The sequence below is a fragment of the Dioscorea cayenensis genome, chromosome 8, assembly GCF_009730915.1.
Source record: "Dioscorea cayenensis subsp. rotundata cultivar TDr96_F1 chromosome 8, TDr96_F1_v2_PseudoChromosome.rev07_lg8_w22 25.fasta, whole genome shotgun sequence".
Lineage (NCBI taxonomy): Eukaryota > Viridiplantae > Streptophyta > Magnoliopsida > Dioscoreales > Dioscoreaceae > Dioscorea > Dioscorea cayenensis.
This window is the reverse complement of record NC_052478.1, coordinates 13,771,849-13,787,070: the sequence shown is the minus strand read 5'-3', so window position 1 is coordinate 13,787,070 and position 15,222 is coordinate 13,771,849. Positions and strand designations below refer to the sequence as shown.

Below are 15,222 nucleotides of genomic sequence, written 5' to 3'. Positions count from 1 at the left end.
ATATTTTCAATTAATTGATGTTTTTTGTGAGTTCCAATCTTAGAGACTTGATTGTATGAATACTCCCCTAGAGTGACACTAGGGTTGAGAGTTCTTGTTAGTAACTCTTGTGAGTGAGTGGCACACCATGAGAGTTAGACAAAGCTAGATTGGAGAGGGTTGAGAGGGTAAGTTGAGAGGTAGCGGAGCGTCCCCTTTGCCCTCCGGTGTGATCTATCCTACCTCCACGTTCCAAGAGTTCTTTGCGGCCATAGTAGAGTAAATGGGCTAAGTGATGACCTTCCGCTGGGGCTTAGTTGCGAGTGTAATGGAGTGAAGCGCTGAAGTGATTTTAGCACCTAGGGCATAATTGTGGCTAGGGATCTTCCACCTAGACCAAAGGGTTAGGTCTATACATAGGAATAGGGTTTATCACTTGGAATCCCTAGAGCTCATTGTAATTCTATGCGAGTGCGAGGTTGAGAGGTTATTCAATCTCTCCTCCGAGACATGTATAGAGTTAGGCATGGTTGACCTTAGATTGGGATCATGTAATTAAGGATTTCCACGACTCATTGTTGCATCAATTAAGAAGTATAATAAAGGGTTCTTGCACTTGAAACGATTGTCCTAGGCGGATCAATGTACGGGTACCCCATCTTTATCGATTGCCTTACCTTCTTCTTTACTTGTGCTCTCTATCTTGTTGCTTTTATTTTCATTAGTTCATATTTTGTCACACTTATCACTATTCATCTTCCACATTAGTTAAGAAATAACTTAAGTGTTTTTATTCCCTACTCTCTGTGGATACGATACCCACTCATCTGGGATTATTACTTCGACACCCGTGCACTTGCGGTTTACACGCATATTTGGTCGTGTCAATCAACTATAATGACGGTTAATTCTAAGTGCTCTAGATCACCTTATTGACATCAAGATGACTTTTTAAGATTATATATGCCATAAAGGTTTGATTATGATTATGTATCACTTGTACATGTGGGTAGAAATGATGGCACCTGTATTCTCAAGAGCCATCTAGCGATGTGCTTGGCATATGATCTAGGTATTCGGGCGACACTCAGTGTGTATTTCCTATTTACTATTTTCCCTTCTGATCTACTGGGTCACAATGAACAATGTGAAATAATGATGGCAAATCAAGAGACTCTCCTCCACCACAACATCTCTGGCCTTGTTGATGAGCTGTGACATAACCGGTATCAACCTGGTGCCCAGCTTATCCCTCTCACTGTTGCCAACACTAACTGCAAAGTCCATGATGTTGTTTTGAAACATTAAATTGAAGTTCTTTCAGAATATGATGAACAACAACAGTAGCAGCAGTAGCAACAGTTGTAGAAATTATAGATATACATCATCATACATACCTTTTTTATGATCAGTAGAGCAAATTATTTGAAAAAGGAGCTCAATTTGCTTGATTGTTGAGACTACAAAGCCATGTTAATTCATTCTTATACAGTCCAGAAAGAGTGTTTTTCCCGTCCTGTAGTCTCCCTATGTCTGAAGAGAGAAGCTTGTTAAGAAAGAAGGGCTACATGCAGTGTTGTTTTAGTATCAATGCAAGGAAATCAAAGACGTGTCATTGGAATTGGATTTAGTGTTTGTGTGTGTTTGTCATAATATGTATACTGATTATAAAAAATAGTTTTTCTTTAGTTTATTATTACTTTTTTAACTTTCATGGTGTGTGATTAATAAATTAAAATATTATTATTGTCTTTCATGTTGTCTCAAATATATATATATATATATATATATATATCTTTGTTTGTCAATATTAGAAACAGATTTGATGAGCTATTAAAGCATTTACTCAATTTACAAGGTTTGCAGTAGCAGATTTTTCTGCCGCAATAGCATATTAAACAAATATATAGGACTTATAGCGGCAGAAATATTCCGCCACTATAGAATTTATAGCGGTAAAATTTTTCGCCGTTACAGATAATTGTGCAGCTCTAACCTTAATCGACAGGGTAGCGGCAAAAGTGTACATTTGTCGCAAAAAAACATATAGCGACCAAGGATTTAGCGACTAATTAGATATCGGTCACTATAAGGGGCCGTTTGGTTCATGGTAATGACATATTACCACGTAACGAGATTACCATGGTAATATGAGTGGGAATGTTATATGGTTGGGAATATTGTGGTAATTTAATATAACCATGTTTGGTTGGAAACTCTTATTACCGGGAATAATTCATTACCTTGTTTGGTTGTCATGGTAATCTATTTGTTAAAATATATAAAGTTATAAGATTACCACGGTAATCCAAGATAGACACCAAATTTGGTGGTAATGGGATTACCACTTTCTTGGTAATATTTATAAGTTGGTAATGTGATATTACCATCTAGATTACCACTTGTGTAATGCCAAACGTGTTAATATTTTCAGATTACCACGTAACACGTGGTAATCTTTCTACATTACCGCGAACCAAACGGCCCCTAAGGGTATTGGGGTTAAAATAGAAATTATAGCTGTAAATTTTTTCCACCTCTATAAGTCTTAATTTTTTTTTTGTAGTGAACAATGTATGTAAAACGAGTATTTTTTGTAATAAAATTGACAAAAAAATAAGTTACAAAATAAAATGAGTAATCAATGGTGAAAGGATTGTTTAATAACATATATTAAAAAAATGTATTTGGTAGTATTGGCAATTATATAATTATGTATTATTTTCATAATATGAAAGCTCTTCTAAAATTTTTTTTTAAAATATTTGCAATAAAAAATTAATTTATAGATGTCCATGTTTTAAATATTTGCAATAAAAAATTAATTTTTTTTTTAATTTGCAATAAGTTGCTATTGATCAATGAAAAAATTAATTAAAAACTACGCTAGTCAACGTTCACCGCCCCAAGTAGACAAATCAGACAAAGAAATTGTTGACGTGGACGTCAGAATATCGTAATTAATTACCACGGCTGCCGGCCACATGAACGCCGGCTTGAACTGAGGCACCAAAGGCGGCGCCACTGCTCCACCAATGATCTGCACCACAACCTCTGCTTTTGGTCTCTCCACCGGCGCCGGGTGGCTACAAGCCAGCCCCAACTGCAGCAGCCTCCTAGCCTCCTCGCCGTTGAAAAAAGGGTGTTCAGAACTTTGACTTGAAAGTTCCTTGGGTCTCGTTTTGTTTGGCTTGACCATTTGGGTCAAGGTATGTCTAGTCAAGTCTTTGACAGATGGGTTACTCCAAATGAGCTTGCTTAATACTTCTTTACTTTCGGTTTGTACGAGGTTTACATCCTTGTGTATTGTCCTTTTAGTATTGGTCAGAGCAATATCTTTGCTCTTCAGAGATTGGTCAAATGGCTGTTGCCTTTCCAACTCTATTTATCTTGTATGACCAGTAGCATGAAGTCTGAGAAAAAGATTATCTTAATACATAGTTCAAAGCTTTTCTCCTTTCCTTGTCTTCCTCATCTTGCTGTGAGTCTCTACTCTCTTCTCATTTCCCTGGTATTCACCCCAACAGTGGTATCAGAGCTATGGACGGAGGCAGCTCCAAGCTCGGGACAACGCACGCAAGTGTCCCACTCTTCACGGCTGAACCATATGGTGTCTGGAGCCTTCGCATGAAGACTCTTCTCAGGTCCTGGGGACTTTGGGATTTGGTGGAAAATGGAGTCAGCTCATCTGAAGATGGAACCCATGCAAGTACACAACTGGAGAAGGATGCAAGGGCTCTACACTTTATTCAACAGGCACTAGATGAGAAGACTATCACAAGGATATCTGAAGCTCAAACGGCAAAGGAGGCATGGGACCTGTTAAAGATGGAGCATCAAGCCAACTCAAAAATCGTTGCAGTCAAACTTCATACATTGCGGCAAGAGTTTGAAATAGCTAAGATGAAACCCACGGAGACCACTCAAGACTATGTGAATCGAATCCTATCTCTTGTCTATCATATTCGTCAACTTGGTGATACAATCACAGATCAAACCGTGGTTGGAAGAGTGCTGCGAAGCCTAACTCCAAGGTTTCATCATGTTGTGTCCTCAATTATTGAAGCACAAGATCTCACTACACTCACTGTCGAACAACTGGGTGGCTCCCTACGTGCTCATGAAGCTCGTCTTAATCTATATGAAGACCATAGTGCTGAAGAAAAAGCTCTAGAGGTGAGAGCGTCTGCTGAAGACCATGCTCAAGTTCAGTTCTCACGGCAAGGAAGTCACGGCCGTGGTCGGAGAGAGTTTCGTGGAAGGTTCAGAGGTCGTGGGCGAGGTCGACACGATGAAGCTGGGGGCTCTCAAGGTGGCCGAGGCTTTGTTCAGTGCCACCATTGCAAGAAATACGGGCATGTAAAAGCCCAGTGCTGGTACAGAGAAGAAGCAACAGCAAACATAGCTGAAGGAGTGGAAGAAGGTATGCTTTTCATGGCAGGATGCATCACCAGTGCAAAAGAGGACTCAGTATGGATGTTAGATAGTGGATGCTCAAATCATATGACTGGCACTCGAGAGCTTTTTCAAGACCTTGATCTCTCCGTTCGGCAAACTATTCGACTAGGAGATAACAAGGAACTTGAAGTTGTAGGTGTTGGAACTGTTGCTCTACCGTCCAGAGGAGGATGCATTAAATTGCTAAAACAAGTTCAATTTGTTCCGAAGTTGGCGCACAACTTGCTCAGCGTTGGCCAGCTACTTCAATCCGGATATACGGTGGCTTTTGATCATGAAGGATGCACCATTAAAGATCGAACTACTGGGCATACGGTTGCAAAAGTTGGGATGACCAAGCACAGGTTATTTCCCTTAATGAGCAGCGATGTAAGCATCGCCAATGTTGCTCTTGCCCAACCTGAACTCTCTACTCTATAGCACAGAAGATATGGACACCTGAATTATAAAAGCATGCAATTATTATCACAGAAAGAGTATGTGTTTGGTTTGCCTAGAATAAACTCTGTTGACTTGTGTGAAGGTTGTCTCAAAGGGAAGCAAACCAGACATTCTTTTCCATCCACTGGAGCGAGACGCGCAACCTCACCATTAGAGCTTGTGCATGCAGACCTGTGTGGTCCCATGCAAACAAAGACACTTGGAGGATGTCAATACCTGTTCCTTCTAACTGATGACTTTACAAGATACAGTTGGGCTTTCTTTCTTCAAAGTAAAGCTCAAACATTTCAACATTTTCAGAATTTCAAGCTCACGGCTGAAAAACAATATGATCGTTCTCTCAAAGTCCTCCGAACAGACCGCGGGGGGGAGTTCTTATCACAAGAATTCAAGTTATTTTGTGAACATCATGGTATCACGCGACAGCTCACTGCTCCATACTCACCTGAGCAAAACGGCGTCGCGGAACGGAAAAACAGAACCATGCTGGAGATGAGTCGATGTATGATGAAAGAAATGAATGTTCCCAATTTTCTCTGGGCTGAGGCATGCTCAACAGCAGTGTATCTTCTCAATCGTTCCCCAACCAAAGCTATTGAAGGACAAACGCCATATGAAATTCTAACAGGTACAAAGCCATCTGTAACCCATCTGAGGGTTTTTGGTTACACTGTTTTTGTTCATACTAACTCGCAGCAAAGAAGGAAGCTTGATGATAAATCAGAAAGAATGGTGTTCATCGGCTATAGTGATGAAACCAAAGGGTATCGGCTATTGAATCCCATCTCTGCTAGAGTTCTCATCAGCAGGGATGTCGAGTTCCTGTAGAATCGGCCTTTGGACTGGGGAGAAAATGTTGAAAGCTTTGCACCTGTGAATACCACAACAACAGCTCCTATTGAAGTCTCTGCAGGAGTAACTACACCAAATGATGCAACACAAGTGCTGCCAGCTGCTACGACAAGTGAGTCGAGCGAAGACACTGCTGCATCCAATCCAACTATAGCAAGATATCGAGCATTGGAAGACATCTACAACTCATACTCCTTTGCACTAATGACAGCGGATCCATTGTCATTTGATGAAGCATTTCAGCATGAAGACTGGCGGGTCGCTATGCAAGAGGAACTTCAATCTATTCACAAGAACCAAACCTGGAATCTTGTTCCAAGACCAGAAGAAAAGAATGTTGTGGGAGTTAAATGGGTGTATAAATCTAAATATCATGCCGACGGTTCGCTACATAAACGAAAGGCCCGATTAGTAGCCAAAGGGTATTCGCAACGTCAAGGAATCGACTACGAAGAAGCTTTCTCGCCGGTAGCAAGGATGGAGACTGTGCGGGTGTTTCTTGCTATCGCAGCACAAAAGAATTGGCCCGTGATGCAGCTTGACGTGAAATCAGCTTTCCTTAACGGCGAGTTAAGTGAAGAAGTCTATGTTTCACAGCCGGAGGGGTTCACTATACCGAACAAGGAGCATATGGTCTATAAACTAAGCAAGGCCCTTTACGGGCTTAAACAAGCGCCCAGGGCATGGTATTGCAAGATCGATGATTACTTTGGGTCGCTAGGATTTCAAAGAAGCAGCTGTGAACCCACAGTGTATCGCCGAGGAGATGAAACTAAAGGTTTGTTATTACTATGCCTCTATGTGGATGATATCCTATACATGGGATCATCTGCACAACTGATGGAGGAATTCAGAGACAACATGATGGTTAAGTTCGAGATGACGGACTTGGGGCCTCTTCGATACTTCCTCGGGTTAGAGATTCAACAGCAAGAAGGATGTATTCATGTAAGTCAGAAGCGATACGCTGAAGAGTTGCTGTGCAGAGGAGGGATGGTGAACTGTAAAAGTGCACCAACCCCGTTAAATACCAATGAGAAGCTTCAACTGGACGATGGCTCTGGTAAAGCAGATGAAACAATCTTTCGAAGGATGATTGGAGGTCTTATTTACTTAGGACATACCAGACCAGACTTGGGATTCGCAGTTAGTTTGTTGTCTCGCTATATGAGTGCACCAACGAAGACACACATGGGAGTGATGAAGCGTATACTGCGATATATATCTGGAACTCTCGAGTTAGGAATTCAGTATACTCGTGTCTCTGAGTTTGGTCTGGTCGGTTTCGTTGACAGTGACTGGGGTGCGTGTATAGATGACCGGAGGAGTACTTCTGGTTGGATTTTTAATCTTGGGTCTGGTTCAATTGCATGGGCCTCAATTCCACTGCGCTCTCGAGCACAAAAGCCGAGTATATGGCGGCAAGTGCAGCTTCATGCCAAGCCATTTGGCTTCGGCGTCTCTTGTTCGAATTGGGTGTTGCTCAGCAGGGACCAACTGTCATGTACTGTGACAACCGATCAACTATTTCCATCACGAAGAACCCAGCAATGCATGGTCGAACCAAGCACATCGACTTACGCTATCATCACATTAGGGAGCTCGTAGCAGATGGGCAAATTCAGCTGAATTTCTGTGGCACAGATGAGCAAGTGGCCGACGTGTTAACCAAGTCGCTTCCAGTCTACAAGTTCGAGCGCTTCAGAGAAAAAATGGGAGTTCTGAATAAGGGGGCATGTTGAAAAAAGGGTGTTCAGAACTTTGACTTGAAAGTTCCTTGGGTCTCGTTTTGTTTGGCTTGACCATTTGGGTCAAGGTATGTCTAGTCAAGTCTTTCACAGATGGGTTACTCCAAATGAGCTTGCTTAATGCTTCTTTACTTTCGGTTTGTACAAGGTTTACATCCTTGTGTATTGTCCTTTTAGTATTGGTCAGAGCAATATCTTTGCTCTTCAGAGATTGGTCAAATGGCTGTTGCCTTTCCAACTCTATTTATCTTGTATGACCAGTAGCATGAAGTCTGAGAAAAAGATTATCTTAATACATAGTTCAAAGCTTTTCTCCTTTCCTTGTCTTCCTCATCTTGCTGTGAGTCTCTACTCTCTTCTCATTTCCCTGGTATTCACCCCAACATCCTCGTGGTCGTACTGACCGGCCAGCCTCACGTCTACCGAGTCCATATCCTCCCCTCCCTGTGCAGCTTCCATACCCAGTCAACCAGGGATTGAAACCCAGAAACATCGCAGCGTGGACGACGACCGCACACGGTCTCCAGAATGACAGCACCGAACGCGTATACATCGGACTCACGCGTGGCCTTCCCGGTGTGGAAGCATTCGGGGGCAATGTAACCCATGGTGCCGGGCACGCCGAGGTGCTCCAGCTCAGCGTAGGAGGTCTTGTCTGTCTCGAGAGCACGCGCCAGGCCTAAGTCACCGAGACGTGCGTTGAATGCAGCGTCTAGCATGATGTTCGAGGCCTTGAGGTCTCTGTGCACGACCCTTTTGTCGTACTCGTTGTGCAGGTAGTGCAACGCGGAAGCCACGCCAGCGATGATGTTGTACCTCAGACTCCAATTCAGCACTGGACCTCCAAACAAGTGCATGTTTAAGCTTCCATTAGGCATGTATTCATACACCAAGAGGAGTACTCCGTTCTCGTGGCACCATCTTGATAATTAATCAATCCGAACTCAATATTTAATTGTTATGGAGATTCATATATAAATGAATTGATCAGTATGCTTACCAACGAGCTTGACCAAATGCTTGTGACGTAGCTTGTTGATGATGACGAGCTCGGAGAGGAAATCGTCCTCACACTTGGTGCTGTCTCTAGAGAATTTCTTCACGATTACCTCTGTGTTATCCTCTGGGAGCACACCCTTGTAGACAACCCCAAAGCCTCCCTGTCCTAGCCTCATTTTCTCATCAAAGTTCTTGGTAGCTTTCTTCAGCTCTTTGAACTTGAACTCTTTTGGAGTTCCTGGCAACCTTTTGAGAGTACTCATTAGCATAACCGGGTCCCTTTTCTTCATGCGCATTTTATACAGTAAGAAGTATCCAACAACCGCAACCACTGCAATTGATGCTACAATGATCACAACCAACAGCCAGGCGGCTATGCCATCATTGTTATCATCTTCAGGTAGAGCCTCAACACTGAGGTTCCATTTGAGGACACAATTAAGCTCAACGTTGGTGCTGGTTGAGGCAGTGAAACCAAAATATGACTTTGGAGCAACGAATAAACTGATATCAAGATCTTTACTAAGGACTGGCACGCTGGGCTTATTCTCACCATCGACGGCCATGGACACGTTGATCTTATGAGCAAAACCATCATAGTCGATCCAGACGGTGTAGTTTTTCGCCGGAAAAGATGAGATATTAATGGCAATTGTTGACAGTGGCTCGGTGGCAACGGACTTGACACTGTTGATATTCAGACCAACATGGTTGTCATCTGGATCATTATTAGCCTCTTGTTTGACAGTGTCGAACTCCACGGCTATTATCTGGTTAGAGGGTTTACCATCCAGAGTTTCGTTGGTGAGGCCAAGGTAGCCACCGAAGCTAGCCAGAGGAGGCTCATCAAGAGATGGTAGAATAACAAAAGCCATGCCTTCGCCGGGAGAAAGGGTCATATTGGCTATGTTCATGAGGAATGACGTGGAGAAGTAAGCTGTCTTGTTTGTTGTGGAGTTCAATGGCTGCCAGAGATTGAATGGTTTGTTGTAGATTATGCGGCCAGAGTTGTTCACCATGGTAATCTGAAAGCAGGGTTAGCGGTGTCTTGGGTGAGCTGTAATGCCCCGCTTGCACCAGTACCCCTGGACAAGAAGAAATCTTTGATATTGCTTTGGTTAAAGTTTGTGAATACGAAGCTTGTGAAGGGGAAGCCGTCGCCGCTGGCTGGGAAGAGGAAGATGAGAAGAGTGAGGATGAGGCTTTTGGATACCTGCATCTCAGGCTTATTATTGTTCTTTCCATTTTGATCATCACTTGAGAATATATTTAATACAGAAAGATGTTGTATTGCCTGACTTGTCAATTTGATGACAGCAACTTTGCCTTGTGCTAGTTTATCTTGTTTTGGACATTTGCTTGGAAGTTCCTATGTGGACATTGTGAACCTTGCTCCTATTTACTTCAAGAAAAAGGGAGAGGACTTGAGAAAAAAAGGGAGTTCTCAAGGTATTTGCATCTCGTCAGTTTTGTCCTGAGCGCTAGCCATTCAATATACTCTAACAAATGTTTTGTTCCAAGCTAAGTTTTGACGGCAAACAATTAAACTAAACTAAATTAGTCAAACTTTACATTATTTAATTAAAAAATTTTATATATTTTTGGCTAAATTGGTGTGAAGATGAATATCTATATATCATTTTATATTAACTATTAGGTTCTAGAGAATATTTGGTTCAAAAATTCAAGTTTTTAGAGAATGAGCTCACATGTTGCGAAGACGAACAGGATAATGGTTTTAAAGGTAAACGATGTAAGCCAAATTTTCTGGAAACTAGTTGAGTACGAGACCAAAACATTTTGTGAAAAATCTTCTGTACAATCGAAAGTAAAACCTAACACAGAAAATTCATTCAGCAGTGGAGTAATCACAGAAATTTCTCTCTATGAGAACGAGACTTTATAGAGAGACTTCACGCAACCAGATCCTTAGACAATGCCATGTAGTTTCCAGATTCCATGCACTTCCAATGCTAGTACTCTAAATGGAAGGTTGGACAATATTAACCAAATAAATTGGAGAATAGCATCAAGAAATGGTCACAAAGAATCATCACCACATTTATCACTGTAAATTGCAGAAAAGTCTAGGTCATGGATACGAAGTTATTTGATGGCTTTTTGATTGCTTATCTAGAATGAGCTACAATTTACAAGCCACCTTTAGCTTGAAGCTCTGAAGGATCAATGAGACCTTCTAAGACAACCAGCTGGTCCAAAAGTGCAGATTTCTCATCTTCAAGAGTTTTCACTTCTGCTTCAACACCACCCAGTTCTTTCCCCACTGAAAAGCTCTCTTCCTCCAATAATAGATACTTGCGCCTTAATGCCCGGTATTCATCACTTAACCCTGAGGAATCAGGAAAAGAATCTGGAGTGGATCTATCAGAATGTTGGAATGGAGGAGTGACAGCATTCTTCAGGTTTGTCTTAGATCCTTTTCTTGTCTTGTGAGAGGGCTTAGAAATCTCTTTCATCTGACTAGCAGATGCAACCAGGGATAATGTTTTTCTCTTCCGAGGTTTCTGCTGGGTAACTTCCTTGCCTGTCATGATCCGAGGTTCTTGCATTACAACCTTCTGGTCTATAATGCAAACATACTGTCATTTTGGAAGTAAAGGCATGTTAGGCTCATTAGCATTAAGCAAACAAGCATTTGGAAGAAAGTTACAAAAAGAAAATACTATATGCCTGACCCATTAAACAAACATTATCATGACACAGAGAACAAAGGAATGCACCATTAACTTCCACCTGAGCATTGAGTCACTATTAGCTTTGTCATCAACATTATAACAAGGTAGACAACGTTCGTAAGCATAACTCAGGGAAGAGGGAGCATACCAAAGCTTGAATATTTAAAGTAACATGTTAGGATGAGAGAGCTTGCTTAGAAGGTTATTAGACAGGCTGCTACAGAACAGAATCTTGAAATAACATGCAGATACATGGTTATCCAGACATCAAGATAAGAACCTCACCCCTAAACGAAATATATAAAAGGTATAGATATTTAAGTGCCTAAAATAATTATACTTTAGGTTATTTATCTTGAAAATCTGTTTGTGGCAGTCACAAGCGAGGAATTTTATTCTAGAGAACCACCTCTATAACGCACCTAATGTTCCAAATCATTCTTTTCACTCTCGTGAGAGAAATACTCCAAGTCCATAACAAAGAAAACAGAGAACATGTATATCTTTAAATATAACTAGATTGTCATAACATTCATTCATTTTCAAGACAACTCCTACAAACTCTAATTAAAAAGGCAAACTCATGCTAAATAAACTATATCTCATAAGCAAAACCAACAGGCTAAAAGAGCTTCAAAAATCCTCCCAACATTGTGACAGGATCAACTATAATTATAATAGACAATTGCAGTTCATTCATCAATTTAACGACCATTATAACAAAAGATTGCCAAAAGTGTGCGATGACAAAATTCTTTAGCATGTACAGCACATAAAGTCTTACTGATTCATCGCAAGAAATTTTGTTGTCACAACATGCATACTTGCTCAACTTGTGGACTTATTTCCGCACAAAACAATGCATAATTACACATTTAAGTCATGAACCATTAAACCAGTAATTACACATGGACATAGAACAAAGAGATTGGGTCGCTGACAAACAAAGAAAAGAACACAGGCACTGTGTTTTTCACTACTAATTTGAAGTTTTCTTTATTACACAATTAATAAAATCCATTGTTTTTTCTAAAACCAAATACAAAAGGGAGCAACAAGTAGTGAAGCAACCATATGCTCTTACATTGATGAGTGAATTTTGGCAGGAGTGGTAATTTTCACCGAATTTTAATCCTTCGTAGTCAGCTGTCAACAAGGTCTTGAAAAATTAAAAAAAAAAAAAAAATTGCAGGCAAAGTGGAGAACAAACAAATTAAAGAACTTATTTATGAAAAAAAAATACGAAGGGATTTTTCCACCAAAGAATCATAGATACTGATTACTCCAACAAATTCAAATCTTTCATTTATCAAGAACATAAAGAATACCGAAACCACCATAAAGCAGCAAACTTTTATACTTGTATGAGATCAACAAGGATGAGAACAAAAACAACAGCTCAAGCAAAAGGGGAAAGCAAAATGCAAACTAAATCAAGAAGTAGAATTTGAGCAAAATACCATATGATGCTTGAATTAAATCAGAAGGAACGGGACGTTAACACACAAAGGATTCCAATCTGGGATCAAAGACAATGAACTGTCAAAACTTTCTTGAGCTCTCAAAGGTCGAAGACGAGCAATATCAGATTGATATGCCCTTTGGATCCGGTGACTAGGAGGGGTAGAGGGGGCACGGGCCATCTTTTGGCACGGTCCGGAACTGGCCCATAATTGATCCGCACTGTAGCGAGCTGATGACCTCCAAGTTACCAAACAAACATTCTAACCACCCAACCATGCCCTATTTTGTATTAAGTTATGACATAAAATTATTTTTTTTTTTAATCTATACATATTTTTTACATTCCATTATTTTGTTGTCAATTTATTTACTTTAATTGTTATCAGTAACCATTACATATAAAACAAAATAGATATTACTCACCATCTCTGTGTATTAAATAACATTATAATCCATTGCTTTTATTTATATACTCACTTTTATTATTAATATTATTTAAAATAAACAGAAAAACAAAATATATGTAATAGTATAATGGTATTATTAATTTTAAACTATAATATTTTGTACACATTTTTATGCATTTTTTAGGTGAAATTTCTAAAAATCTTATGTATTTCTAAACATATTATTAACTTAAAATTATAATATTCACTAAAATCTTGATGAATAAATAATTAACTTAAAATTTTGTTAAATTAATAAGAAAGTTTTAGCTCAAATGTAATTTTCAAATTTTTTATTTATCTTCATTAACAAAATATTTAAAAAAATAAATCTAAATTACCATAAAATATTCATTAAGAATTATTAATATTTAAATATTTTTCTAGATAAGGTGTATTTAATAAAATAAATTAATAATTATAAATTTAATTATTGTGATTTATTTGAAATTATCTTAAATATTTTTGAATTTTTTAAATTAGATTTTCTTTTTGGAAAAAAAATATTCAACAATGTACTTGTGAGGGTTTGAGCTCATGACACCTTGGACAATTAATACAAGACTACTTTAACCAACTAAACTTCATGTTAATAGTTGTAGTATTCCTTTAATAAAAGATATAAAGAATATATCACTCTTATGTTATGCTATTTTAGTCCCACGTCGCATAATCTATGAAAAACATCATAAGCTCCTATGAAAGTAGTCATAGGCTCACAACTAATTCAAATTTTTAAGGAGTTTTATTAAATTTAATATTTAAATACAATTTTTTTAAAAAATAGTAAAATTCGGCATGCCAGCCAGGGAACCGACGAGTTTTGGCCCGGGCAGCCGATTTTGGGAGAAGGCCCAGGCTAGGTATAGGTCACCCTTAGGGGTGACCTAGACCCTCTAGGTCCACCTGGCCAACTCGCCCTGGTGGGTCAGAGCATAGGATCTGGGTCCATCCAAAGTCAATCCAGACCCGGAGGGTCGGGCCTGGCGGGTCCTATTAATCCGCCCGTGCCCATCTCTAAGTAAGGGTGGACATGGGCTAAACTAGACTGAGTCGGGTCTGGGCTATGCTAGACTCAAAAATATAACCCATATATTTGGGCTGGGCTAGGCTAATCAGGCCAAATTATTTTCATCAAAACCCAGCCCATTTAATTTTCATTAAGCCCAGGCCCATCCCATCCCAAAAAATAAATAATTTTTTATGAAATAATTGAAATCACTACATAAAACAACTACTACAACCCGTAAAATTCCATTAAACAATTAAAAAAATATACAAGTATTATAAAATGGTTCAAATAAATTCTTTATAAATAAGTAGTAATATTATCAACAAATATTACATCAAGTACAAATACACCATTCATAAAAAAGCAAATATTAATAAGTAGTACAATAGTTCAACATGAGTTTCATAAGTAGCAAATATTACATAAGTAGTACAATTGTTTAACAAGAGTTCCGTAAGTAGTATAATATTACATAAGTAGTATAATGGTTCAACAAGAGTTTCGTAAGAATCAAATATTACATAAGTAGTACAATGGTTCAACAATTGTCCCATAAAAAGCAAATATTACATAATTATAATCACAAAGAGAATAAATTCTTGATCCCCTTCAAATAGGTTATAGAAGTTAATAACCTATACAAAACACCATTACACAAAATGTTAATATAAATATCTTAGAAAAAAAGCCTAAAATTTAAAATAGTTAAAAAAAATACCTATGTTGAAAAGTCATCCACATAATTCGAACTTGAAGATAAATCATTTTTTTTCAACACCAACCACCCTATCAGATTTTTCTTTAAATTATTAATTAGAACCATAATTCAATATTTTAAAATAATTAGTTAAAAAATACTAACATAACTTTTTAAAACATAAATAACTTACTTGGTTCAAAAGATGCTCACAACCAATCTCCAAGACACTGTATAGCTTGTATAGTCTTTGAACTAAATAAAGCTCGATAAGGATTAATCACTATGCTAAATGAGCTTTCTGAGGCAACAATATATATTGGAATAGTTAAAATATCACGAGACCATGCTTGAAGGTCAGGGAATCTCATTGAACAGGACTTCCAAAAAATCCAAAACATCCAACTCCACATCTCGATCCAAACATGGT

The 15,222-nt window shown here is 38.9% G+C and overlaps 2 protein-coding genes across 3 annotated transcripts; both read right to left on the bottom strand.

Annotated features, from left to right (window-relative positions):
- Positions 1–1,104: 1,104 nt before the first annotated feature.
- On the bottom strand, positions 1,105–9,696 carry LOC120267302 (probable L-type lectin-domain containing receptor kinase S.5). The gene is given in 6 exon segments (XM_039274964.1): positions 1,105–1,296; positions 2,948–3,100; positions 7,863–7,909; positions 7,912–8,399; positions 8,475–9,505; positions 9,508–9,696. Coding segments are annotated over 6 exon segments (2,100 nt in total).
- Positions 9,697–10,342: 646 nt separating this feature from the next.
- On the bottom strand, positions 10,343–12,863 carry LOC120266511. Of its 2 annotated transcripts, XR_005538191.1 has the most exons (3): positions 12,634–12,863; positions 12,258–12,319; positions 10,894–11,077 (listed from the first exon to the last, which is right to left on the bottom strand). XR_005538191.1 is itself a non-coding variant. In XM_039274152.1 (2 exons), exons 1-2 carry the CDS (start codon positions 12,634–12,636, stop codon positions 10,628–10,630), a joined length of 453 nt encoding a protein of 150 aa, XP_039130086.1. In that variant the 5' UTR covers positions 12,637–12,856; the 3' UTR covers positions 10,343–10,627. The 2 variants fall into 2 exon arrangements, 1 of the variants encoding a protein (XP_039130086.1); XM_039274152.1 differs by lacking the exon at positions 12,258–12,319 and having other exon boundaries at positions 10,343–11,077; positions 12,634–12,856.
- Between the last annotated feature and the right edge of the window lie 2,359 nt (positions 12,864–15,222).